The sequence below is a fragment of the Neopelma chrysocephalum genome, unplaced genomic scaffold (genome assembly GCF_003984885.1).
Source record: "Neopelma chrysocephalum unplaced genomic scaffold, ASM398488v2 Primary Assembly neopelma1_24, whole genome shotgun sequence".
NCBI classification, from domain to species: domain Eukaryota; kingdom Metazoa; phylum Chordata; class Aves; order Passeriformes; family Pipridae; genus Neopelma; species Neopelma chrysocephalum.
In genome coordinates this window covers 46,902,896-46,930,047 of record NW_020897693.1, presented here as the reverse complement: position 1 = coordinate 46,930,047, position 27,152 = coordinate 46,902,896, and the positions used below count along the sequence as shown (strand labels likewise).

At 44.2% G+C, this 27,152-nt stretch overlaps 1 protein-coding gene across 2 annotated transcripts in view; it reads right to left on the bottom strand.

Annotated features, from left to right (window-relative positions):
• The window catches only part of RCOR1 (REST corepressor 1), an 82,308-nt gene that overhangs the window by 21,522 nt on the left and 33,634 nt on the right, over window positions 1-27,152 (bottom strand). For both annotated transcript variants that reach the window (XM_027674005.1, XM_027674006.1), the window contains 2 exons: window positions 17,633-17,716; window positions 33-85 (listed from right to left, as the gene is read on the bottom strand). In XM_027674005.1, coding sequence (XP_027529806.1) covers window positions 33-85; window positions 17,633-17,716 — 137 coding nt within the window. The remainder of the gene's footprint in view (window positions 1-32; window positions 86-17,632; window positions 17,717-27,152) is intronic.

Genomic DNA, 27,152 nt, shown 5'->3' with positions numbered 1-27,152 from the left:
TAAAATAAAGTAAGTATTCAGAGGGTTGTTACCTGCTCCATATTGTATCCATGCTTCTCTTTAGCAATGGCAATATATTCGTCCACTGAAAAGCAAAGAAGAGATGAGATCATTATATTAAATGCTCTTATATCTTTTCTTCCCTTGCCCTTCCCAGTCTAAAACCTAACACAGGACTCTGATGAACAGCTGCTGTTTTCAACAATTCAGGAAAGGAACAAAACAAAAGAAAAACAACAGTCACCAGACAAACTACTACATATTTTCTTAACAAGCCTCAATGATGCATGATATCCAATCCAGTTCTAGTACTTCTGAAACATAGCATATAATATTTCAAAATTTGTTCACCAAAACTGTAGACATAACTGTGTCAGCTATTTTTGGGGGGGTGTGTTTGTTTTGTTGTGGTTTTTTTGTTTGTTGGTTGGTGGGGATTTTTTTAATCCCCCAAAGCAGTTGTTTTCTTAAGGAAAAACATCCCCAAACAATCCATACCTTCCAATACTGCCAGACTCCTAGTGTTGCACAACCACTGCAGATATCTTGGCAAATTTTTCTACTCTTAGGCCTCAGCAATTTTCATCTTGGACCAAACCCTATCTCTATGTATTATTAGGCCCCCAAAAGCTTTTATCCTTTACAACGTGAAGACACCCTGAGCAGTTATATTTTGTATAGGTGGGACTAAACCTCAAATGTCTCTTTCACTGTGAGTGACTGAGCTTACATTATATCCAACAGCAGCCATTTGAGAGGACTGGATCAAAGTCAGTACCAGTGGTGGTGTTCTGAAATCTGTGCCCTTATGCTTGCTTATTATTAACCACACTGTAGTGACAACATCCCTGAAAATAAAAATTCAATCTAAAAGCTCAGACTCCTATTTCACCTAATGGAGTGGAAGATGCTGGAAGCACTCATTGCCTGTAGGATTCGTAATGTACTTGGAACAGATACATACAGCCAGAGTTCTCATTCTTCTACAAGTTTTAGACTTCATGATGAGTCACAATAAACTCAAAAATCATTTCCCCTTCCTTTGCTAGAGATACCCTGGGAGACATGCAAGCAAATTCCTGTACTGAGCACCAGACTCATGGAAAGCATGCATAGCACCTCCAGAAGGAAAATGGTTCCGTGCACTCTGAAGCTAAGGAAGCCATATTTCCCATGGTTTGGGCCTCATGATTCACTTCAGCTCTCAAAAATGTACTTCTACCATGTTTTCTGACTTTATGAACACTGTCATGGAATAGCATGGAATTTTTTAAAAAGTTTTTCCTTCAAGCTGTGACAGTCCTCAATTCTTCCTTCAGCTAAGCAATAAACTCAAAAGGTACTGGGAAAACAGAAAGGATAAATCAGAAAACACACAGCAGGACAGCAAAAGCCTGTTATTTTCAGCTTGTCATTAATAATAAGTATTTAAATCTAGGTACTTAAAGTAAACAGCCCATCTTTAGACTACTCAGTATGACATGTGGTACCAATGCCAGACCTTCATATGGAAAGGAGAAGCATTTGTTAGTTTTCACAGAGGCATTGCAAAAGAGGGCTTTGTTTAGTGCCATGGAAAAGTCTGTGAGAATATTAATACAGCCACACGTTGTGGCAGAAAAGCATACAATAAACACAGGCACAGTTACACATTAGCAAGGGGACTCTATGAGGTTTTTGCTCTTCCAAGCTCCCACCTGTACACAATGGCAACTACCAATGGGCTGATGAACCTGTTTGTTGGTCCATGTTCTGGATACTTTCAGTAAAAGCTTTATTAGCCCTTTGGAAAAAGGTGCAGCGACAACCATTCATTTGCACTGCTGCAGCACAAACATGTGTGTCTGTCCAAGTGAAATTGTTTCTAAGGACCGTGCTGAACTGGGATGAAAACCATCCCTTCTCACAAACAACCTTTTCTTGCACAAGGCAAACACTGTAAAATAATTGAAAAGGCAGTGGAGGTGAGTGGGACAATGACAAAAACTTCCTAGGCTGAATTCGCTGCATTGCCTAACAGAATATCCTGAGGGCAATCAAAGGCTAGTACAAACCTCGAAAATCAGCTTTGCCATGGGGAAAAAAAAAACAAACTTGCAAAACCACATCCCAAGGGGAGAACATGGTCCAGGAGGGCCACACAGGGTAAGCAGGGACAGAGAAGGGATACACACCATCCCTTCCCTATACATGCCAAACAGGGCAGGGAACATCAGTAAGATGTGGGCAAAAGAACAACTTTAGGTGCTTCCAGTTATAGATAGTTATAAAACCACACCAAAAAAAAAGCTGCCAGGAAACCCTACATGCAGCATTTCCCTGTACTTCAGTTAAATGTTCTCAGTTTCCTTAAAACAGATACTGCACATGCAGTGTTATACATTTTGTCTAAGAAGGAGGTGAAGGAAGAAGGGAAAGGAGCTGAATTCTCTGAAGTCCAAGGCTGAATTAAGCTCCTGAATGCTAAGTACTGCTGCATTAAGTACCTTGCTTTCACTGTGGAAAGATCTACAGTTCCTCATTTGACTTCAGCATCTTATCCTTTAAATATATACAGAGAGAAGATGAGGTCGTTCTCCTTTCCAGTGTATTACCTTCCTTATGCCAGATGCTGTAAGTAATGAAAACACACTTGCTTCCCAGCCCCCCAAAAAATCATTACAGCATTTTCTCTCCTAACTGAGCAAGAATATTAGCAAGGTCCCCAAATATCAGTAGGATTTCTCTTCAAACAAGTCAATACATCACTGAGCCAAACAGTAGATTATGAGTGACTGGACACCATGAAAGGAAGCAAGATGCTTTTCCTGTCACAGTAGGTTCTGTAACACATCAGTATTACACCTCATTGTTACAGTGAAGAGAAAAGAAAATAAGAAAAAGGCAATAAGGCAGTAAATATGACCATGAGCAAACAGCAATGTTCCTTTTATACACCAGAAGAGTTTGTGGGTGAAGGAAGGACAAGGAGTACACAATTGTACTCTTCTCTTGGCCTGTTTCCTGCCCACTTACTGACAATCTAGCCCATTCTGCTTGTCATTTTGTGGCTAATTGTGGGCTCACTTGCTTTGATGCTTGCACCATCTGAGAGGTATGACAGCCCCTTAAGCAATCCTTCCGTTTGCTCTTTCTTTACCATCCCCCTCCATATGAAGTAAGCAAGGAAGAGCAGAGCACCATTTGAGTCACAGGATCCCTTTAGTCTCCCATACCAGTAGAGCCTGGAATTGCCACAAGCTTAATGCTTTACATGCCACACCAGATAAATAAGTGCCCTCTTCCATCTCTGCCTTCCCCACACAACTCTAGCAAGCACAGGGCAGCGGGCACGTGAAATTCTGCTCCACTGCATTTCAGTGGCATTCAGTCACGCTCAGCGTGTAACCCAGCAATCTGTTTAAACATCACAGTTCAGAGCCAGAGAAGCCTGGGGCAGAGCTCTACTTACACCAGAAGAGACAGTTTGCCAGCACAGCTCTTCAGTGCTTTCCAGAAGAGAATAAGCAAGAGCAGCAGAGCATTCCCATCCCATTTCCCCAGAATAAAATACACCACCACACATTCTTTCTACCAGCGTAACTTTTCCCCAAACAGGGCAGACAGGAGTATCCTTCCCTCCCATCCAACTCATTCCCCTATGCCAGAAAGATATTTCAACAGACCAGACCAAAAATACAATGATACTTGAATAGAAACAGTCGTGTGACACAGGAGATGCATTGCTCCTGTGAAGGCTCTTGTTGCTACTAGAAACCAGATGGGGGGAGGGACAGAAAAGAGAACCATAAACTGTTATTTCTTTACCTACTTGGCTACATATCTTCTCTTGCATACATTTTAGCTGTGTGGGTGAGCAGGATCCCCCTGTCCACCCCACACCCAAAATGGAGGGAGCGCTGGCCCCTTTCGTACAGCCAGTCATGCTCAGGAAGGCAGAAGCAGCACAAAAGGCAGGGACACAGAGGGAACAGAGCCTCACATACACAGTCACCAGCAAAGAGGGGCACAGAGTACTCAAATGCTAACACACACCTCTCCCAAATACAACGAGATGACCGAAGGACCCTGCGTATAGCACTAACACAGCCAAAGAGATAAGGGAAATTGAAGAGAGTGGGAAAGAAAGCAGAGAAAGATGTTTCCACTCCCTGTCATCCAGAGAGGAGAGTTTGACCAAAATGGTGCCATCAACCCTCTGAATTTTGTGTTCTTGTTTCCAGCCATCTTTCTCATAAACACTTTTCTTCTGCTAACCATCTCCCTGAAAGAATTCCTCACTAGAGGAAAAGAAAGGGGACCCTCTTGGCTGACAGAGGGAAGGAGGAACAAGAGCAAACAACTGCATTGCTGATTTTCAGTCCCGCATCCTTGAACAGAGAATCGAGAGATGTAAAACAAGAGCATTAATTTCAGGGGGGCAGGAGAACTCTGAAAAGAAAAACGCCTGAAAATAACGACTCCCCTGTGCACCATTTGATCACATTACGATCTCTCCAAGTGGATCTTTCTGAAGAATTTCTCCCCCCTACCCAAATTGCTTCTTAATGACCCCACAAGGATCACATCATGTTCAGTGGACTCAATGACCCCAAGGAGAGTTTGCAGCATAAGTGAGTGTGCTAAAGCCTATAGAAAGTAACAGGAATGCAGAGGTAGGGCTGTTGCTGCAACCTCAGTTCACCCCTATTACTAGGGTACTGCAGGAGCTCTGAACACTTTGCATATTACGTGATGCAATACCCTGACAGAACGAGGTGAAATGAGGACAAAAGCAGCATCCTTCACAGCCTCAGTAATGTGCTTCACAGGGTTTGATCAATGTTGGAACCTGCAAGGAATTCTGGATGTTGCTATACATCTCCCCCTCCCCTCCATCTCCCCTGAGAACACGGGGAAAAAAAATAAATAAAAAAAAGGAAAAAAGTCAAGACCCAAAACAAATCAATACTATATAAAGAAAATAAGGACATGTAGACATACAGGTGAAATTTTTCGAAATTTCAAAACACAATTATGATGGTATACAAACAACTAAGCACAGTTTTCGCCTTGACTATAAAAAACGAGCAGCTGCATTGCTGTCCCGCTGCCCTGGCAGCACTGGTGGAACACTCCTGCCACCTCGTGGTCCCAGCTCGGGAGAAGAAGCTGCCAAAAGCACACGAGTTTGGACAACTGTCTCCCTGAAGTTAGCTGCAACTGGAAACACGGGAAGCAGGCAGAGATCAAAGCCTGAACAAAATCATTTAGAAGAAAACAAAACCCACCTGATCTTAGAGGTCTAACCTTAATCATTCTACATTTCTATTCAAATAATTCTTTTTCTTGGAAAAGCTATTTCCTCTTCTTGCTATGATATGATGTGATCTGTGTAAGAGGCAGGAGAAGAGCAGGGAGACACAGCACAAACATGTTTTGTGTCCTGTGTTGCACCCACCTGGGAAGGCACATAGCATCCTTTAACACTGTCTCTAGGAACAGAAAAGTGCTAGTTACAGACACAAAGGCTACTTAAAAATCACTTCACGCAACTGAAGGCACAAGAGGATTTAGGCCTCAACTCCATTGCATCTACAGCAGGTGAGGAGAAAGTCTGGAGGCAACTGCAAGGCAAAGGAACACCTACCTTACCTGGAAAAGCCATAGAAGCACTGCGTGGTGGCTGAAAGTAGGGAGATGCTCTCACCTCCCAGGAGGGGCAGTGCCAGACCATCGTAGCACCAGCCCTACCTACACAGGTTGCCCCCTTCTCCTGCACCAGCTCCGGTGCTTTACACTCTTTATGTTTATACCATGCTGCATACCATATAGAAATCACTTTGTTGGGAGATTACACAAGCCTGAGAAGAGATGAGCCCTCCTAGTTTCAAGCAAGGGACAAGACTGGCTCAAGCAAAAAGTGCGACTCATTCCTTGCCCCAGCAGAGTGGCAGGGATGAGCAGGAGGGTAGGAACAGGCACGGCTACGTAAACTGGCATTGGTGAGGAAAAAGTTGCTCACAGAACCGCACCTGGAGCCTGGAAACTCCAGCCTCAGAGAAAAAAAATCAAGGAGTAAAATGGAATGTCCCACTGCTAGGAGATTTATCCCTTTAAATTACCTTTGGTAATACCTACCAAAGCTTCCTCTTTCACACAAAGGCAACCAGTCCCCAACCAGAGCCCAACTAACAAGCTAAAAAGAAACACCTATTTCCTACCACCTTTTAAAATTATTTTTAGTACTGCTCTTTGCATGGCCTGCATCTAAGGCCCAGTGATGGTTAAAGATCCGACTCATCTGCCTTTAGATTTTGCTATACCAGCTAGAAGGCTGTACTGCAGACACAGGTGTACTGACAAATTAGCATAGTTTTTGTAGCTCACCAAAACTATATTAAACTCCTTACCAGGAAAGGCCTTCTGCTAATAGACATGTGTTACTTTTAAAGCTTTTACCAACACAGGTTCATTCCTGAAGTTGCACCCTCGGCTAACATCATAACATCAAGAAAAGACCTGACACACTGTGTATATCCATGGAGCAGTGTATTAATGAGGATCGCTGTAAGGAAAGCCACACAGCTGATGCTCTCTTGCTCTCTGCTGCTGCTGCTGTTCTCCCTCAGAAAGGCCATGCAGATGCCCATTGTAAGGACATCCATGGAGGATGCTCTGGGAAGAAAGGTTGCTTCTTATACATCCACGACATTCAACCTTCAGTCATAAATTTGCTCTGCCGTAGCACTGAACACCATTTTACTGGAAGGATGGCACAGGTTTAAATATCTACAGAGCCCTGGGCACAATGGGGCAACACCCAGATGTTGTTACATGTACCACAGAATAGAAGAGGATGAGGAAGATCTGGCAGGGCAGTAACAAAGGAAACACTGTCTCTGGCACCTAGCACAGACAGGGAGAGGCACACCAGATCATCCAGGGACCTAAACTGTGACCATACAGGATCTGAGCATGTCTATCATTTAGCAGTGAAAACTTGATCCTAAATCAGACACAGACACTGGACTGTATTAAATGTAATTAGTCAGAGCAATTGATACTGGGTTTAGAGCCCATGTAAAAACATAAAACCAGCACACACTAGCTTCTGGCAGGGAGGGAATACTCGTTCCCACGTATGACCTTCCAAGACAGAGTCAGGAAGTTATAGACAGGATAAATCCACACAGCACATGCCTCAACAACAAAGTGAGTTTATAGCAGAACAGCTCTTTGCATTATTCAGTACAGTGCTCTCAATTCAGTCCGAGAAGCCCTAAAGCCAGATTTATTCTGCTGTCAAACCATGGCTTGAGTTCACTCTACTGGGAGGTTATAGCCTTGGATTATACACTTCAACTACAGGCAGCAACATGCCCAAGCAATGCAACTAGGAACATTATCAATACAGTTGTGACAAGAGGTAGATTATTTAAAAAATTCATCATATTCTTCAGTGCAGGGAATGCTCACCTGGGTTTGAACAAACCTCCCTCACACAGATTTTTTTATGGAAATTATTCTTCTCACTCCTTGAGAACGCCTGATCCAGTGAACCCTTTCCAAAAGCCAGATTTGCTAATTTGAAAAAAAATACAGTTTGGCACACACTAATGACAGAATCAGTATGGGAGACCACAAATTCAGTCTACTAGCAGTGCAATACAAGGCTTCAGTACTCTGCCTAGAAACATTCTCAGCTCTTCATCCACATCATGCTATAACACTGAAATTCTTGGTCTGCAAAACAGTCAGTGAAAATTCCACTAAGCTTCGTCAAGCAACCTGCTGCCAACCAGCTTCAGAAGCCACCAAGGAATATCCAGACGCAAAACCCCCTAAAGAGCGTGAAACCTTCCACAAGGTCCATTTTCCATCCTCAGTAAGAGTTTAGAAAGCTCCTGTCTAAAACCAGAACTGTTATATTCTCCGTTGTTGTAGGAATGCAGACTAATGAAGGCCCTGTGTCAGAGCCAGGCTTCCTAAATAGCATGTGTAACTTCACTTCCCCACGACAGAGGGTCTTTGTGCAGCATGAGGGCACACACACAAGGGGTATGCAGGAGCAGAATAGCCATCAGGTTAAACTACAGCTCATTATTATTGTTCCTGATAATAAAGCCTGTGACAAGAGAGTAGAAGCCACGCTGACTCCCTTTATACTGGACACAAAGGCAAAAGAAATGATCAATTTGTCCCCTAGCTACCTCCTTGAGGGATGTCACTTGGGCAGAAAGGAAGCATCGGGCAAGCCAGCAGGCAGCGAAAGGAAGGAGACAAGTCTGAGTCACACGGAGTTGCTGCCCTCAGCAGATGTGGATCACTCTACTACAGACAGGTCAGCCTTCGGGAGACACGAACACTCAATGCATCCATTCTTGCACTTGTTTACTTCCTATAGCCTTGAAAGAAAAGAGGTGCAAAGATGTTTTTGACCTCACCAAGAAGTCCATGCAGATAGACAGGAAGCTTCCACAGCCAGATCCTGGACATCATCCTTACAGTAGCCTCCAAACCAAAGTATTAGTGTTGACTGATATTAAGGTATTAAAAAATACATAAAATTAAGTCAGTTTAGAAAAAAATCAAGTTACAAATTCATACAGCATCTGCTGAAACATGAATTACATAGAGGCCCTCAGCCTTCAAGACTGACCTAAAGAGACTGAGTGGAAAAGCCTATGATAAACCAAATAGACCCTGGAGTATCAGTGGTGGGTGGTCATAGCTTTTAGCCAGGATTTAGAAGCCTAGTTCTTACTGAGAAGTTATTACGTATTACTACTAATCCTTGGAGTGCTAGAAAATTCCCTACTACCCTACCATAATATGAATCTGCACAAGAAGCAAATGATCAGGAAAGTAACTTAATGTGGAGGGCAAAAATAAGAGTACAGGAAAATTAACTAGTGGGAGTGGTTCCTAATTAGAGCAAATAGTGCCACAGCAAGCACATTATGATGAGGGAAGCTCTGGCACATGTCCTTGAGAAAGCCTAGCTGCTCTGCCTCCTGCACTAGCACCTCTGTAAAGGTCACACTTGGCAGCATATGAACTCATCACAGCAAGATGTTACAGCCATGACCTACTCAAGCATTCCTCAGTGGAAACATCTCCCACAAGAGTTCCTCCCTGCCTGTGCACAGCTCCCATAATATACCTATAAACATGCATTTGCTGACTAACTTTGCTCCAAGGAAAAATTAAAACAAACAAACAAAAAATTTAGAAAGTTACCCTCCAGTTCCCTGACCCTTCTTATTTTCACTCACAGCTACAGTAAGAGAAAAGAGGCCAGAAAAAAAAAAAAGACCTAGTCCTCTGAAATGCCCCAAGCCTACCCATCCCAGTAAGACCAGCAAGACTGGAGCACACTCAGCCCGTCCCAGGGCTGAGCCCAAGCAGCACAAAGTAGCTGCAGCCTGCTCGTTCTCGTCATACTGGTCCTACAACTCACACAGCGCCGATCAGGCTGGCTAAGACTGCTCCGAAATGCATTTCAGATCAAGGCTCGCTGCCAGGGTAACTCTTAACACAGCTATCATCACTCCATTACATCCACGTCATCTTATCTCTAAACTTCTCTTAGGGAAAAAAGCTCCTTCCTAGTGCCAGCACCAGTTCAATCCCGCAGCAGCCACAGTAGTGGCAGTCGGCATTTTCAAAGTGGGTCATCTTGACATGTTTGGAGAAGGCCTGGATCACACTGCAGTGAAAAGGAGGAACAAACAGGTGGCAGGAGAGAACAAGGCACACGAAGAAACTGAGGACTACCTCCCCCCTCCCAGCACAGCAGCAAAAATTCCTTCAGGATAACACAGCTACCTTAGATAAGACATCCTTTTCCTGGATACTCTCCAACACATTCTCTCTCCTTCAGGTTTTTTTGTTTGTGAGCTTTAAAAAAAACCAACAAAAAAAAACCAAAACAAAACACCATAAGCACCCCCCCACCCCCACCACAATCCATCCCAACACGTACCCTACCTAGTTCTCTTGAACTAAATTGCTTTCCTGACTCCACTGCTGGGAAAGGGTTAAAATTTCATCTTAATTTAAATATTCATTCGGGATCCAGAAATATCAACCTGCAGCAATAATGATGAAAGAGCTGCTCTGAGATTTCCACACAGTGTTGCAACAGCAACTAGTATAGCAGATGACAAACAAAGGGAAAACTGCAGCTAAGTTTGAGGCAACTCAGCCATTTCTGGGATACACCCATAGCCTTTGAAGCCTGGCATCTTCTTTTTGCTGTTCACAATATTGCTACTATAAGCATCAAAAGTTGCCTTAGCCTTCTTTTGAGCATTTTCTGAAGTGCAGCAACTGCAGCTGCTGGGAGAAGTGGTCATGACTCTTATTTCTACAGCTAATTTCAAGCAGAATCCTAAATTAAACACTAGTTCTCTCATTTCTGAATTCACGGAGTTGCATTCTTCAGCTACTGTATTTGCCTCCAAGCTTCACAGCTGCCAGGTTCACTGCATAATATGAAATTTGGATTAGGGATAAACATAAACCTAATTCTGCTTTTCCATTAATCCTTTTTGCTGTCATTGGGACAGACAACAAACTGATATTTCTAGGGAAGGAGCATACACAAACAGCCTAATCCTAAATTGGGGGGTTTTACTATCTCCACTTGAGCAACAAAAGGTCAGCACCTACCTTCAGAAGATAATCACAACCCTTGAAGTTCACCCCTCAGAGACCTAGAAGTCTTGGCTCTACCTGGCAGCTCTTTTTTAAAGCTAATACTTTTACTACTACTAAAAAAAACCCAACACCTCAACAAGTAAAACCTCGGACACAAACAAGCAGAAAAACCCCAAACAAGAGAAGCACAATACACATGCTCCTTCCTTCATAACCTCCCACAGCACTTAACCAGCCACAAAAAAACCCAAGTATGAGCTCAGCTAAGAGTCCAACAATACTTTTTTCTTTTGACAAAGCCTGAGCAGCTCCCACTCTCCCATTCCTGACCAAGGTGGCTGCGCACTCTTACTGAGCATCAACACAACCTTTTGGGGAGTTACATTATAATAATAATAATAATGGCCAGTCTTCGCGAACGAAGATTTGGGGAAAGGTCTTTTACCTTTCCAGCCTGCGCAATGGATTTTTTAGGTGAGACACAGCCTGCGCTGAACTGAGCCCACCCTTTAATCCTAAGGTTCATCTGCCGGGGCCAAGCAAGCTTGGACAATGGCAGTGAGGTCCTCAGGACGTAGGTTTGTTTAGAGTGACCTTCTCATAGATGGATGGCCTCACAGGGCTAACGAGCTACCATCTGCCCGGGGGACTTGGGATTCGAACCCGTGGTCGCAGCAGTGAGAGTCCTGCATGCTAACCACTAGGCCACCAGGGGTCCCAGAGTTACATTATAAACCAGGTCAAAAAGGACAGGGGTTGGAGGGGAGAGGGTACTAAAAATAAAACCACGATTCCAACTGTTTCAAGGATTCTGTTCAGCAGATGATGGAGAGGAGAGACTTAAAAAGCACCTGAATACATACCAGACTATATCCTCTGCCTCACTGCCGCTCCCTGCGGAGGGGTGCCTGTGTGCCGAGAAGGAGGTGGCTCTCAAATAGCTCTGAAGTGTTAATCCCTTCCATTTTAAATACATCCTGTTAAATAAGGGCTTCATTTTCTAAAAGGGAGATTTTAAGATCAACACTTTCCCCAGTCTACTCTCTCCCATTTGTGGTTTTCCTCTCACATTTATGTATTGTTAGGGCACTCTACACCCCACAGAAAAGAGAGCTAATGATGATAGTTGATGGAGTCCTATGTCCACAGAATTCACAGGCCAAAACAAGTGAGCCAAGGGGAAAGGCTATGTCCAAGCAGAAGCCCTTTGCAAAACAGTTATGGCTCAGCTACACACTGAAAACAGAGACCAGCCACACAAATCACAGTCAAACACATGCAGCAACCTTAGAAGACATTTTCATGTCCATTACTCTGGTAGTCATTTTAAGTCAGAAAATTCAGACAAAATAGAACTCCAAGCTTGTTTAATATTCCCTTCAGAAGAAAAAAACTAAAGAAAAGTCCAGAGTCCATGTTATGCCAAAATTATTCCTTGAACTAAAGCTGGAGATGGACTCTGGCCACTTAAACCTGCAACCTGCCCTCAGAAATTTTGGGGTTCACCTCACCATCACGACAGCTACCAAAACTCACTCTCACCCAAAGAAGGCTGCTAACACACTAACAACCAGGACATACTTAGAAATGTGGTTGGGACACTGAAATCCTGAATGCCAACTCAGAGCTTCTTTGGGTGGAGCACCACACACTCCTAAACAGTTACCCAGCCTGTGGCACAGTTAACTAAAACCGTGCCCATCCAAACACCATAGGGTTGATATCCTTAGTAACCATAGCAACCAGCACTTCTTCCTCCATCAGAGCCTCAGCTGGCACATTACTGCCTTCCCAGCATCAGGTTTTGCAGCACATTTAAGGACCCCTCCCTTTTCCCCAGCCACAGGGTTTGGCCAAACACATTAGGGGATGTCAAAGCTGTTTCACTTAATTCTGGCATTTCTCTATCCCCGTGTCCCCTGACCGTTTCTACTTCCCCTCCATAGCAGGAACAAGATATCTGAATTCTCTCCATGTGCACCAAGGCAGGCATAATGTAAATCAGGGAGCCAGCTGCAGCCTCAAAAGAAGAGGTGCCACAGAGTAATGGAGACAGGGACTGGTGAATGTCCAAAGCTGGCAGTGCCAATCAACTAGCAGGTCAAGCAGAAGCAGCACTGCAAGACCAGAAGACCCAGCTGCCCTCTACAACCCCACTGTCCCATGGGCATTAGGGACAGTGCCTGCCTGTTCAGTGACACCCATAAACTGCAAATCCACTGCAGACATCCACCAAGACATCAAATGAGAAAACAGAACTCCCATCTAGCAGCACACGTATTCTGTCAGGAAGAGAGCAGAAAAAATAATTTTAAAGCAGAGCTTATTGCTGGTAAAACAATACATCTTTCCCTCTTGTAGTTCACCTTTGAACTGCAGGTCTATAAAAGCAATCATCACATCCTACCCTCTCACCTGGTGTCTATCCCTTGCTCCTGGGCAGCTGCACCATGCCAGCACTTGCTCATTTCTAAACCAACCCAAAGTCATCTTTATGGTTCCACTCACTGGTGCACTTGGCACGGAGAAAGACACTGCTGTTTTATTAATAGCTTCCTGCTGGCCCAGCTCTATCCTGTGCAGAGTTTCCACAGCATCATTACAATGCATTTTTCACTATCTCCCCTCCTCCTTCCCCACGTGCCACTCAAAGAGAGCAGATGCCTGTCTTCCATCTAGCTGTTCCTGCTCTTCAATGTCACCTTGCTCAAGGCATCATTCTTCCTCCCCTCTCCCTGTCTCCTTCCTCACCCTCTGTGACAGAGTCCCACAACAGCCAGAACAGTTGCCCTCTGTGGCACTAAGTCCACAGACAGCCTCTCAGGAGCCTCACTTTGAGAGCAAGCTCTTTGTAAGAGGTGTGACACCAGCCACAGGGTATTTGGAGCAGAGTTGGAAGGGGAGCACAGTTATTTTAAGTCCAAATGTTCAGTTACTGCACAATGACATTTCTTTCTTTCTTCTTCAAAAGATACAGGACAAAATTCTAGCTTTGGGCTAACTCTGCGACCTACTAACTAATGGTGACTGCTGTGCAATTGACCCCTCAAAGGCAGAAGTCTGTCAGTAGATATGGACCATGCTGGCAGCATTCAACTTTGGTATTATTATGGGCAAGGCAATAAGTGGTTTGTGTCCAGGATTAATGGTTAACAAGGAACAGGATAAAATAAATGAGCAATGTGCCAACACATACTTTTGTTTTCATCTTCTCTTTTACATCCATCATTTCATGGCATCCAGGCAAAAGGTTTCTCCAGTGTGATTAAAACACTGCTTCATGGGACCCAAACAAGCTCTTAACTGTGTGAGTCTGGAGCATCAGGTATGCAGATATCCACCAGGTCTTGGCTGACACACTGGTCTTTCTACGGTTCCTTTCAGCAGCTTACACAGACCCTCCCACAGCCTCCATCAGTTTGGCCAGCCCTCTGCCAAACCCATCAGGTGCACTGCTCTGAGCATGGTCACAGAATCTGCTCAGTGGTTTTTAGCACCTTTAACAGAGGTGGCTTCCACAGCTGCACTGATTGCATTGAACTCTCCCACTCACAAGAGCTACCTGTTCACTCTAAGGAAGAGCTAATACGTGCTGCACTAACTTCCATCTTCACAGCGAGCCACAGGAAAAGAGAAGAGCCCTGTGTCTTACAGGCACAGGATGGACTAAAGACTTTGGAGTACAAACCGAAGTAATCACAGGTACCAACAGGCTGCTGACTGGAAGGATTTGCCCACCCACACTTCAGCCTGAACAGTGGTATTAAGAATGGACGTGCTAGATGGGACTAACAGTACTTACAGCCCAAGGGGCTACACCAACCTCCTGGAGACCACATCTCCTTCCACCTGCAATTTCACACTGCCAGTGAATGATCTACTGCACCATGTCACAAAAATCCATGGTTTAAAAAGGCATCAAGAAATAGAGAATCCATCATTTCCCTGAATAACTTCCAGTAGTCAATCACAAAAAAAAACCAAACATCAAAAAAACCCAAACTCAGGCATTTCATTTCAGTCCATGTGGACTTATTTCGCAGCCATCTATTTGTATTATGCATCTCTTACTATGTCAAATTTTTCCTCTAAGAGAATAATTGAGAATAGTCCCCTTTCAGCCTCTTTTCAGTAAGCTAAACAGATGGATTTGGCTTCATTTTCCGTTTCCAAAATGTTTCAGTAGCTCGTGTCTCCATCTTTTTCTCAGTTTTTAAACTTAAGCCACTATTTCGAGGTTCATTTTCCTGAACGCTGCTGGGTACAGACGCAGCAAACTGTACCAGTGACTACCTCACTCTTTACATCCACACCATCCCCTGGGTCAAGCAGGACACCATGAACCTTTGCTGAATTACCTGCCCACTGTTTTCCTAATATTGCTCTATAAGCCATTTCTTTCCAAACATCAGACTTGATATAGAAGGCCAGAGCTTTCAGGACTGAGATTCATAACCCTGCAGTTGGGTCATTAAGAGCCCAACTGCATTGGCAGCAATCCAAGTTAGGAAAAGACCCAAAGCACTCCACAAGACTGTTGGTAGCATTAATTTTATTTACCACTGTCAGTCTCTGGGTCATCAACAATTTCATATCAATTCCCACATCACTGATGGAAATGTTGATCATCACCAGTCCTCTCACACATCCCCACGGACCCCATTTAATTAGGATTCACTATCAACGATGCCAAGACTTGTCAGTGAATTCAAGAGTCGCTGAAGAGACCTCCTGTCCCCTGATGTTCTTTCATCATAAACCATAAAGAAGATTAGGGAACTCTGCATGTAATATATTTAGTAAGTGCTCTACAGCCATTGCAGAGCACTGGTGTTTTGGAGGAGGTTCTCATCTTTAGAAAGGAAGGGGGACTGAATCAGGCTCTCATGCAATCAGTGCCTAACAGCTGGCTTGAATACATTAGAGCAATAAACTTATTTCTACCAATCAATCCATTTCTAGTCTCAAAAAACCAAAAGCATCTACCTTCAGCAGAATTTGGTTTTCATAGTTCATTTTTAAGTAATGCCAGACAGAGACAGGAATAACTCATATCTTTCAGCAGGATCAGCTCAAATTGACTCAAGACAAAGCAAAGACCCTGTTCTCTCATTCCCTGTACAGCTGCCCTTTCCCCATCTGCTGGAGACTTCCTACCACCCCAAGGACCTCTCAGCCACCTCTCCCAATATTCCCTTGGGTTTTTTACTACTACTAGGTGCTTAATTTCACAACTCCATCCACTCTGTATCAATCAGGCACCTGGGAGGTATTTTGTATGTCATGTATGGTGCAACACCCTCACACTTTACTTCCTCAAATTCCCCATAAAATATTTATTCTTTTTTTTCTGTATCTGTTTTGGAAGGTGAAATAACTGAGACCCTACACTCTTACTGAAATTTTGAGTATTTTGAGAAATTTCTTCTTGCCTTCTCATATTCATATTGTTTTCCCCAACTTTTTTGTTGTACCAACATCAACTGCCACCTAGTTTTTATTCATACGACTTCTTAAATTACCTCCTAGGTTCATGACCTCTAAGCAGATATTATATCCTTTCTATGCTCTATAATATGAGCATATTTTTGCCAATTGCTACAAAATTCTCAGTTATAGATAATTTTACTCAATTCCACATATCTTCCCTCCCTTTCCTCTTCAAGAAACCTGTTTCCTACCAGGCAGGAGTTAAATGTTCCACAAAGCTGAGCTGAGATTCAAAAGACACTCAGATTTGAGAGGCATCTACAGGAACTCTCTGTGTCACAGACAGCCCATGAACAGTCATTCCTTTTGGTGGCAGAAATAACTTCTTGCTCTTATACCTTTTAAGAGGTTTCTAGCTATAGATAACTGTCAAACATATTCCTCTCCTCATCAGTCTTATTAAGTTCAGCATGCAACAGCCAGCAGGGAGCGGACAAGACACTACTGGTAGGAGAGAAGGCAGACATGATCCTTGCAAAGCCCTTTTTATCTGTAGATCACAGTACCATCATCCTTATGTAATTTAAGGGGCAACTTGCTCAGTGGAACAAATGCCCCAGGGCAGAGCACAGGCCCTTCATGGCAGAGCCAGTTTGTGCACAATCTCTGCTGCCTTAATTTGCAAATGCCACTACAGCCTCACAAGTGCCTTATGATGCATCCTAGCCCTTGGGTCTAGGGGAAGAACAGGTATCAAGTTAATAATGCCACCACAAAAACTGCAGAGGAACAGGAATGCAAGATTCTCAATCTTGGTCCCAGAATCAGAAAAGATTAAAGAAAAAAAAAAGGTATGAGCCTAAAGTTAAAAATAGCTCTTTTCAGCTCCCTCCCCCAAAAGCACTTAGGTTTAGTTACTGCATTCAAACAGCAGCCCTTTAATCAAGGAGTCCTACTTATTCATGAGGAGAACTGTAGCTAGACAAACCTTTCAAACACTAGTTCTGCCATCTGGCAGCAGCACTGAGACTTGTTCCCAGACACACACAGAGTACTGTTAATTGCCCTCACGTGGAATTCCAAGGCACTGCAATTGTTCTGGCATTTAAAACCTCCATGGGCTCCAGATGTGGATTTTATTTGTGTCCTTGTGGAGAAAAAGGTACTACTAATTACCAAATGTTTCATGCCTCCCTCTCAATACTTTTCATTTTGCTATCCCCAGCTATTTCTGTTGCCTTCTACAGCACCAACAGCAAAAAAAGCAGATCCTGCAGGCCCACGGATAAGTACCTTAAAGAATTCATACCAGGGAAGAAGGCATGTCACATTTCTCTTGATTTCCCTACCTCTGTGGATTTGATGCTCTGAGCAGCTGCCCAGTGGGGAAGAAAGATGATCTGGGGAATTTCTTTGTTGGCTTTTCTTTTTTTCAATTAATTTCTAATCATAATGGAAAGGTCACAGACATGACCTCTCTACCAGAAGTGGCGACTTTGCATTCTTAAAGTGATACATGTAAGGAAAAAGGGGAATAAAATTATTTGAAGAGACTTACATTTTGCTTCAGACAGATTCTGGTTAGGTGACCAGACCAGCATGCCGAGATTCTCTCTCTCCTGACTTCTCCTTGCAAGTTTGGCTTAAGAGAAAACAGATACAAACCAAGTTACAGAGAAAGTAATTTCAGATGCAAAATGGATACAAAAGCAACTTATCACACATCTGCAGCTTTTAATCAAGATACAAAACCCATCCACAGAGTTAAAACCTCATCTTCCCATTCAGACCTGAGGCTTTTCCTTGTTTCTTCAATGCATCACCCTCTATAAAACATGGCAGATACCGCACACTCACTCTTTCCTGCAGTGCACTAAGCAGCATACGTTAGATCTAAATTAAAAGTTAATTAATGTTTCTCTTCCAGCATACTTGATTATTTTTCTTCCAGCCATTGTTAAATGAAAAAGGGAGGAGCTAGGCTCAGGCAGCAGGCTCCAAGCCCTGGACATCATGAGGCTACACTGTGCAGCTACAGAATCACAGAATATGCCGAGTAGGAAAGGGACCCACAAGGATCATTGAGGCCCTGCACAGGACCACCCTCAAGTCACACTATGCACTCAAGAGTATTGTCCAAACACTTCTTGAACTCTGCCAGGCTTGGTGCTGTGGCCACTTCCCTGAGGAGCCTGTTCCAGTGCCCAATCACCCTCTGGGTAAAGAACCTCTTAGATCCAACCTCAACCTCCCCTGACACAACTTCAGGCCATTCCCTGAGGTGCTGTCACTGGTCACCACAGAGAAGAGATCAGTGCCTGCCCCTCCTCTTCCCCTGATGAGGAAGTTGTAACTGCAATGAAGTCTCCCCTCAGCCTCCTCCACGCTGAACAGACCAAGTGACCTCAGCCCCTCCCCTCATATGGCTTCCCCTCAAGGCCCTTCACCATCTTCACTGCCCTCCTTTGGACACTCTCTAATAACTTTATATCTTTCTTATAATGTGATGACCAAAACTGCATGAACACTTCAGGGTACACACATGCACAAACCTCTCAGATTTCACTTCTGAGCACCTCCTGCCCTACCCCAGCAGCCCTCCTACGCCTCCATCCCCCATAGTCAGGAATGCCCATCAAGGCAACACTCAGTCCCCCCTCTGGTCAGGATCAGGTCCTCTTCTCAACTACTCCAGAGGAACCTGTGTGCACTCACACCCACACTGCGTACACACACCCATGCTCAGAAAGCAAGTCAGATTTTAACCAGCTTAACACCTGGCTGACACGAGAGCTCTGAAAGTCTCAAGTGAAGATCCACAGCTGTACAGTTTCAAAAAAGCAACCTCAAACTAAGGCATGTTTCACAAATGAGCTCTTGTGAATCTGCTGATATTTGGTCACAAGAAGTCAAAAAGAGGAGGAGGAGGAAGAAGAGGATGAGAAGAGAAAGAAACTCGCTCTGTTGAGTCAGCATAGCCAGCTCAACCACCCGCCCTGGCAGGGAGAAACTTGCAGGTCTTGTTATGAATGACTGCCTACAGTAATACTTCCACTACAAAACATCACATAACGCTCAAGTTTTATGCAATATTTCAACACAATTTTCTCTGCGCTGTGCAATTAGGCATATAACCACCACTTCATAATGCATTAAAACAGGTCAGAAAAGACCTAGTAACACAAAATTACATTACAGTGCTACAAACAGTCGTGGCTTGACTACTGTTTTTAACCTGAAATCTGCTCAACTAAGAACAGTCACGGTTTAGATGACGATAATATTTTAACATTAAATTTAAAGCACAAATAGCATGTACTAAAAACAACCAGCTGTCAGTAACATATTTACACTGAACTAACAGGTTTTTTCATGTCAAACACCATGATTATCTTTCACACAGTTTGTTGGTTTTTTTTAAATAAAGTTAGCAACTGCACATACAAGATATTTTGCAGGCTGTGCATGTTCATTATTTTCTACACTAGGCAAAAAAAGGAGTGAGACAAGAGCCTCTGGTGGCAAGAGATGGGAGGTGGACATCAGGTCTGTACACAGAACACAAAGGGTGCCTGAAATTAAAATTACAAGTCCTGAAACACTGGGCATTAAATTTTACTTTCTCTCTTATTTCAAGTCTCAGTCAGGAATGTAGAGAGGCAACCTTAAACTTCCCCTTTTGTCAGCCAGGCTTTACCAGAGTTTCACTTGCTGAACTGGGAAACCCACCTAACTCAGGAAAAGGAAAAAGTTTTCTCCTAGTTTCACAGGGTGAACCTCCTCTCCTCTCTGAGAGTCAGGCACACATCCCAGCCGGGCTGTCCCTGTCAGGAGCAGAGCACCGCTAACACAGCTCACCCACAGCAAGACGGGTGAAGCTTCACCTCCCACGGTTAAAACCCCAAGGTACGCTTTGAGGTATTGCAGAGGGAGCGCCACAGCCTTCCTGGCTGTGACCTGCAGCCAGCCCTGGGAGGTGACAACCAGCACGGGAACTGCAGGACCTCATGGCACCCACGGGGTTGGTGAAATCTGTTCCTCATATCCCATCACAGCTCCCCCACATGCACCCAGGACATCCCCTTGCAAAGAAAATGCCTTGGGTTAGGAGCTGCCTCCTTCCAGTCACACATCCCCTCCCTGGGCCTCATACCCAGAACAGGAGCCTTCGTGCCACCCTCAAGACCCCTTTCTGCCCAGTTCCCACAGCCCAGCTTCTTTCTCTCTGCCTCCCTCCAGCCCCTTGGTACCAACAACCAGCCAAGTTTTGCTGCACTTGCGAATGGGTATGAAGCAGCACCTCCAGTATTCCCAAAATATTATCCCCTGCTTTCTCTCCACTCAAGCCCACACCTATCCACCCTCAGGCCTCGTTCCTTGACAGATGTAGAGGCCAGTGCAAAGCATACAGAACAGTTAGGTCAAAACTCATGCTTCTCTGCAAAGGACAGAAGCGCCTAAAGGCCAACACACATAGAAGGTTGGAGGGTGGGCATGTTCCTTAAACATCCACAGAGGCTGAGATTCCCTCCCTAACATCCGAGATCCTGGTCACCCAGCTCCTTCGCTTTCTAGCACCACCTCCTCCCTAACACCCCTTCTCAAGCCCACAGCCCCACATGTACTGTCCCTCATGCACAAGGCAGACATGACAGGCATTCTTCCAAGTCCAGTGTCAACCCCATCATAAATACACACAGCATAAGCACTCTTCCTTCACGATGTACCAAGGAAAAACTTAAGAGCTTGCTCAGAATTTGGAAGCACATTGAAATGATTGCTCTAAGGCCCACCTTCTGCTCTCATGGCTATTGCTCTGAAGCAGAGTGGCTGTTAAATCCCTTTCCTGCACCATTCCAAGCACAGTTGCAAGGCTCACCATCACTGGGGAATTCTTTCCCCTTACCCCTGCTTCAGGACAAAGAATACCAGGGTGAATACTAACACTCTGCACTTCACTGACAAAGCTAAAAAGATAATTCAATTTAATCTGTTATATATTTCATATAAAAATAGCCATGTACAATGGGCAAGTGTTAGTCTTTTTTTAGGGGAACAGATCAATTTAAGATCAATGGGGTTTGCTTGTTTAAGCAACTGCAGTTAAACCAGTACAACCTGTGTTTAGGGAAGCTGTACACTGGCAGACAAGATGACCTGACATTTCAGGTAATCCTGCACTTTCATCTAGGCTACCCACCAGATATTTGTAAAGTCTCTGCTACTGCCATTAGTTCCTATCACAGCTGTTGTGGGAGCAAACACTAATCACTTTCCCACTGCCAGCTTTCCCATTTGTCCCAAGTCTGTGAGGAATCACAGACACTTTCTCCATCCCCAAGAGAAAGACCATCTACTACAAACAGCACCCCCTAAGTTTTGTTTCACTGTCAGAATTCACATGGGATGCAAACTCCCCACTGCTTCTACCCAAACAGAAAAGTGCAGCCCCAACCAGGCACAGTATCATGTTGCTTTTTCCACAGCAGTTCCCACCCCTTTCTCTTCTCTCACCTCTAGAATATACCCCTACTCCACAGACTATACACTAAAACATAGGAGAGAACCAATCCAGCTTAAAACTTGCTTTGTGAACAAAATGTTATTTTTTTACAGTGGTTTACTGCAAAAGCCCAAACAGTTCTACTGTGCAAGGGAGGAGAGATGAAGCAGGGCAGAACACCCATATATCAGCATCATTCTAAAGGTTGTGGGGGCCTTTTTTTTCCCCCCCTGAAGCTGTGAGGACACATCTCAACACCAGTGCGTAGAAATACATTGGTTTGCACAGGAGAGAAACAACATCACCACTAAAGTTCTTATCACTTCTACCCATAGGCCAAGGCTCTCCATCCCTGCGGGCCCTGTGAGCTAAGGGACAGACCTGGCACGTGCAAGACTAGCACCTTGCAGGATGTGAAATCCTGATCCACAGCAGTCAAGGCTCTTCCCCAACTTTCGGAAAGCTGTTACAAGACTGCCCCACAGAAAAACAAAACAGAGGTTCCAACCAGCAGAAGCAGTCAGTTCAGACACCAAGTGACATTAGGCTGATTTAAAAGAAAGAAGTATCTTGTGTCTTTAAAATATGTGTTTTCCCTGCTGTGAAGGTTACTACATGGGGCAGTCTCACTCTCTAGTATCTGTCTGTCCAATTTTCACTTGCATACACAAAGATGTCAGTTCTGCTCTCCCACTACCACCCACAAAGTTTAAAGCCTCAGGGCTAAATCCACCTCAGACCCCATACCTGAGTGATCTCAGCTCACAAAGGAAAATAACAAAGAGTGAAGTGAAAGCAAAAAGATTTTTTGTCAATACCAAAAAAAGCCAAATGCCCCAAACAAAGAAAACAAACCCAGAACCAAAACTCTTCAAATCTACTCCCTCCCAGAGCCAAACTCCTCTGCTGAATTTAGTCCAAATCAGAGAGCAGATGGTCAACTCTGCCAGGACCCTCTGTAGAAATAGAGGAGAAAGGTAGAACTTCCCAGTTCCTTGAAAGAAACTTCTTAAAGGACACCAAGCCCTAAATACCCTTGCAAGTCCCCTGATGTGTCTATTAACTTCAACCCTGGGTCTAGACCCCCTTCCTATACCAAGAAATATGCATTTTATCTCCTCACATCCTCGGCATTCTTCTGCAGATACTGTAACTTCATATTTTCTCTTAGGCAAACCAAAGTTGCACCAGTGCTGGAATGAGGACTGTATTAAGAAGCTCAGTGCTAAATATGCCGCAGAGTTCGTCATCATGAATAATGTGGACATGAAACCACAGATCTCTGTTCTGGCTCTCTCCAGAACATTGCAAGAGAGCCAAGACATGTGCACGTGCCCTGCAGTCTCCTCAGCCACCACACTCGGCCGAGTTGCTGCAAACAGACCACAAAGCAGGGCTGGAAGAAATAAGGCTGCTTCTCTCCCCACCTCCACCTGGGTGCTGTAAAGCCAGGACACCCAACAGGGAAAAGGAAATGGGCCTGCCTCCAAACAAACTACCAAAGGTCACCATACTGCACACATCAAGTCCCTCCTACAGGTCACCCAGTACCCTCCCCATCCTTCTGACCCCTCCCCAATTTCAAATTACTCATGGAGTAACTGGCATCAGTACAGAAGGAAACTTGTGCCTGGCAGTAATACCATTCCCTTCATCCCACCTGAATCTCCTTTTGGTAAGATGAACTAGAAGCCTCTGAAGAGCTGTGTCAAAAGGCCAAAGGGTGAAGCTTGCACCTCACAGCTTGAATCCATCCTCACCACTTCTGAAGGGAAAGGAGATCCTGTTCAGCCAGCATTTCTCTGCCCTCCTGACACATTCCCTGCCTCTCCTCCCCCCTTCCTATGTTGACTCTGGCATTTATCCCTCCAAGCCAAGCACAGTTGCTAAAAGTAACCTAGCAAAATATGAAGCAAACTGCATTTTCCCCAGTTATTAAATCAAATCAGCTGAGAAGGTGCACAGGGAGCAGCAGACCCATATGGGTGGGGGGCTCTGCCTTCACCCACACCAAGGTTCAGCAGCACCACTGCAAAAGAGAAGGTGGGAGATTGTTTCCCCTTCCACCACCACCATCTACTTGACAAACCAAAGCAGGGGATCTACCTGAGCTTTAAAAAAAATAAAATAAAAAGTAATCCAACAAAAAAGCCAGGTGTACTTGTTGGCTTTAACTCAATACCAATTCCCAGTTTTTCAGCACATATCCTAAGAGACAAGGAAGCAGAGTAAGGAAGTGGGGACAACCAGGACACCTCCCTCGGTCACAACATCACTTTGGTCTGCCTTAAGGACCACTGGTGGAACAGACACCACACACAGAGAGCGTGCAGGAAGGTAGAGACTGTCAGCAAGCAGGAGCACAGCGCTGCCGAGCTCAAGCTTGACCCATCGCGTCTTATTTTCCTTCTCCAAGTTAGAGAAGAAACATGCCAGAATAAACTCAGTAGGAGCTGAGGCCTCTCAAAGAGCCACCAATCACTCCGTTGTCTGTTATTTTGCTTCTGTGCAAGGGAGCGGTGCCAGCTCCCACTTGAGGGACCTGCTCCATCTCACAGCTCTCCCCAAGGATGCTGCATGATCCAGCCACAGCTGTGAGCTATTCAAGCGCTTTGTGCTTTGCTTTTGACACCTGTACTGACCCCTCTGGGAGATGATCCTCACCTCCTGCACATGCCAAGACACTTTCCTCCCCATTCTACCCTGCCCAAGTCAGAATGAGGCTCTGCCAGGAGACCTCCAGCGTTTTCCATTCTCCATCCTTTCAATAATCTGTGATGTTTTTGCTGTTTGCACAAGGCATTTCAGAGCTACTGAATACCTCTGGATTTCAAAGCAAAGCACACCTACACATGACTATGCGAGAGCCCTGCAACACACACCAGGAAGAGTGGGACCCTGCTGCTAGTAAGATCCTTTTGTTATTCAGAATTGGCAAAAAGTAACTCAGAAAAGTAGGTACACTGCCAGGTGTACCTTGATTCAGATACATACTTCTTACTGTCTCTGGAAAGCAAACAAAAGCCTTAAATCAAAGTTTAAAAAACACTTGCCATAGAACTACAGGGAACTCTTCAGGTACTGATCTTTTGCAAAACAATATGTAAGAAAAGACTTCCATATCTGAACAATGTCTTTCAAAAAGTTAATAAGGTTTACACAACAACAACTGAAATCCCCAAGGTACAGGATGGCAAGATTTCCACCAACAAAAGCTACTGCTTTACTAACAGCACTTGACAATCGCCCCTTCATTTTTAAATCACACATTGCAGGTTTAAAAAGAAAGACTAAGAAACATCTCTTCCTTTTAATATGTAACCCTGAGCATTATATATAAAATATGCATTGCATAATATCCAAAAGTGAATAGGTGTTTTTACTGTTTAGGAAGAGCTGGAGCTGCCATATAATAACTTAGCTGTTGAATGCTTCTTCAAGCAGTTTTAGACCAAGTCTAAATGTATTTACTTCTCATGAAGTGAGATTAAACATGTGCTTCCATTCCCAACCCTGCATTTTTAATCAATGCAGACCTTAAATTCATTGCATAGGGTAAAATCCCCTGTTTACTGTACCCATGATGATTGTTAAACGAAATAAGCCAAGGGAGGCACAGGCTCCCATAGTATAAAAACCTCTCACGGGTTCACTGTTATTACTCAGGCTCACGGTGTAATTGTAAATGCACAGCTGTGATACAATAGCACAACACCTATGTGGCACAAGAGAATTCAAACATAACTGAGAGTCAGAAGAAGAGCTTTTTTCACCTTCCTTCCCCACTGCTGGCACTGGTGTCTCAAGCAGCAACTCAAAGACATTTGAAGAACTTTGCTGCTCATCTCCACTTCCTTCTGCATGTGACTTCTCCCTGAGTCAGCAGATAATGCTTGTGATCCCCTTTCATTCGTGTTTTCCAAGGACTGCCTAGTTGTAGCAGCTGGTACCTCACAGAAATATCATCTTCGTACACACTATAGCAGCATTAAATGCAGGAGAACATTTTAGACTGGAATACTGAAAGCTGAGGAACAGTTTTTAATTAAAAAGTTATAAATTAAACAGTAGTTAGCTCTTCCTATACGTGACTATACCTGGGCAGCACTATAATCTATATGCAAATAAAGTTCTGAGGGCATTTTTGTATCTGCCTAGGGAAACAAAGGTGACTATTTGGGTTTCTATACAGAGCAGCACCACTGGAAATGCAGGCTGAAGGGCCCTATTGCCTCAAAATAACTGTAGGTGCTGTGATACAAAATCCCACAGTATCACACATTACAACAGTGTGCAAAATATTGCTTTAAAAATTACCCAGTTAAAGATTAATCATCCAGCAATGATTACAAAGGTCACTTTGCAGTGATAAAAATTATTACCATTAGAAGAACTGAAAGAGAAAACGAGAAAAAGCATAGATAGCAATACAGTTTCCTTTTATTTAAAGTAATCAAGTTCAATCCCACCCTAAGTTTGAACTTAATGTCTTTGTATTTTTTTAAACTTTTTAAGAACACATCTGATCCAAGATGCCTTTCCAGTTTCAGAGCTAGTAGCAACACAAAAGCTGTGGCCTACATTTTGCCCATAGCCCAGGCCAGAGCAAACAATAAAGCCAGAACAGATGTTGAGGCCTCGCCTTGTATTTTTTTTTTCCTGAATAATAGGAGTCTGCTCATTCTCTCCTGCAAGCAGGTGGCACCAATGTGCAGCCATAGATGAGGTCTGAATAACTATACGAGCGAACAGCCTTTCAATATACACTCTTAGTGTGTAAAATCTTCTACACGCACACAATTCCAACCTGAGCTCTTCAGCAAGTTCTGCATACACAAGCCCTGCGATCCACACATGAGCAGGAAATACATTACCACATCAGAAACATGACTATACCCCCACACTTGCTCAGCATGGAGCAGCACACCTCTGCTAATCACAACGGGCTTTTGTCTAGACAGGGCTGGGGTTTTGTACTGAAACATGGAAGGGTTGGAGTTTGTTTAAAGAGAGAGCTGAGTACAAAATTAAGATGAGAAAATGCACATTTGATCAAGATTTTACAAGAGGTCCCTTGTAAGCCTTTTTAAAACACTTGTTTTTTTAAAGGAGTAGGGCTGGTAACTACACCAGAGCAATTGTGAATGCACACCCAGAGAGCAGGCAACCGGAACAAAGCCAAAACGCGCAGTGCACGCGTCAAGTTGGACCGATGAGGCTCACCTGCCCTCCCAAGCACACTTCTCCCACCTCCACATCCCAGAGAGCATCCCTGGCCTCCCCAGCTGTGCTCCACAGCCACACCAGCTCCAAAGCTCCACCAGGAGGGCTGGGATGGGACTGGACCCATTCCACCCTACCAGTCAGTACTAACAAATGCAAACACCACACACAGGGTCTCAGGGGCCTCACACACCCTATGGATACCAGCCCATAAACCACAGCTGCCACACTGGGACCCACATCCTGCCAGTAACCTTGGGAACCCCTGCACACTCACAACCCTACCAAAAAAAAAAAAAAAAAAAAATCAATGCAGGACCTTCATGGAGCCACACAGTGAACTATTTTAAAG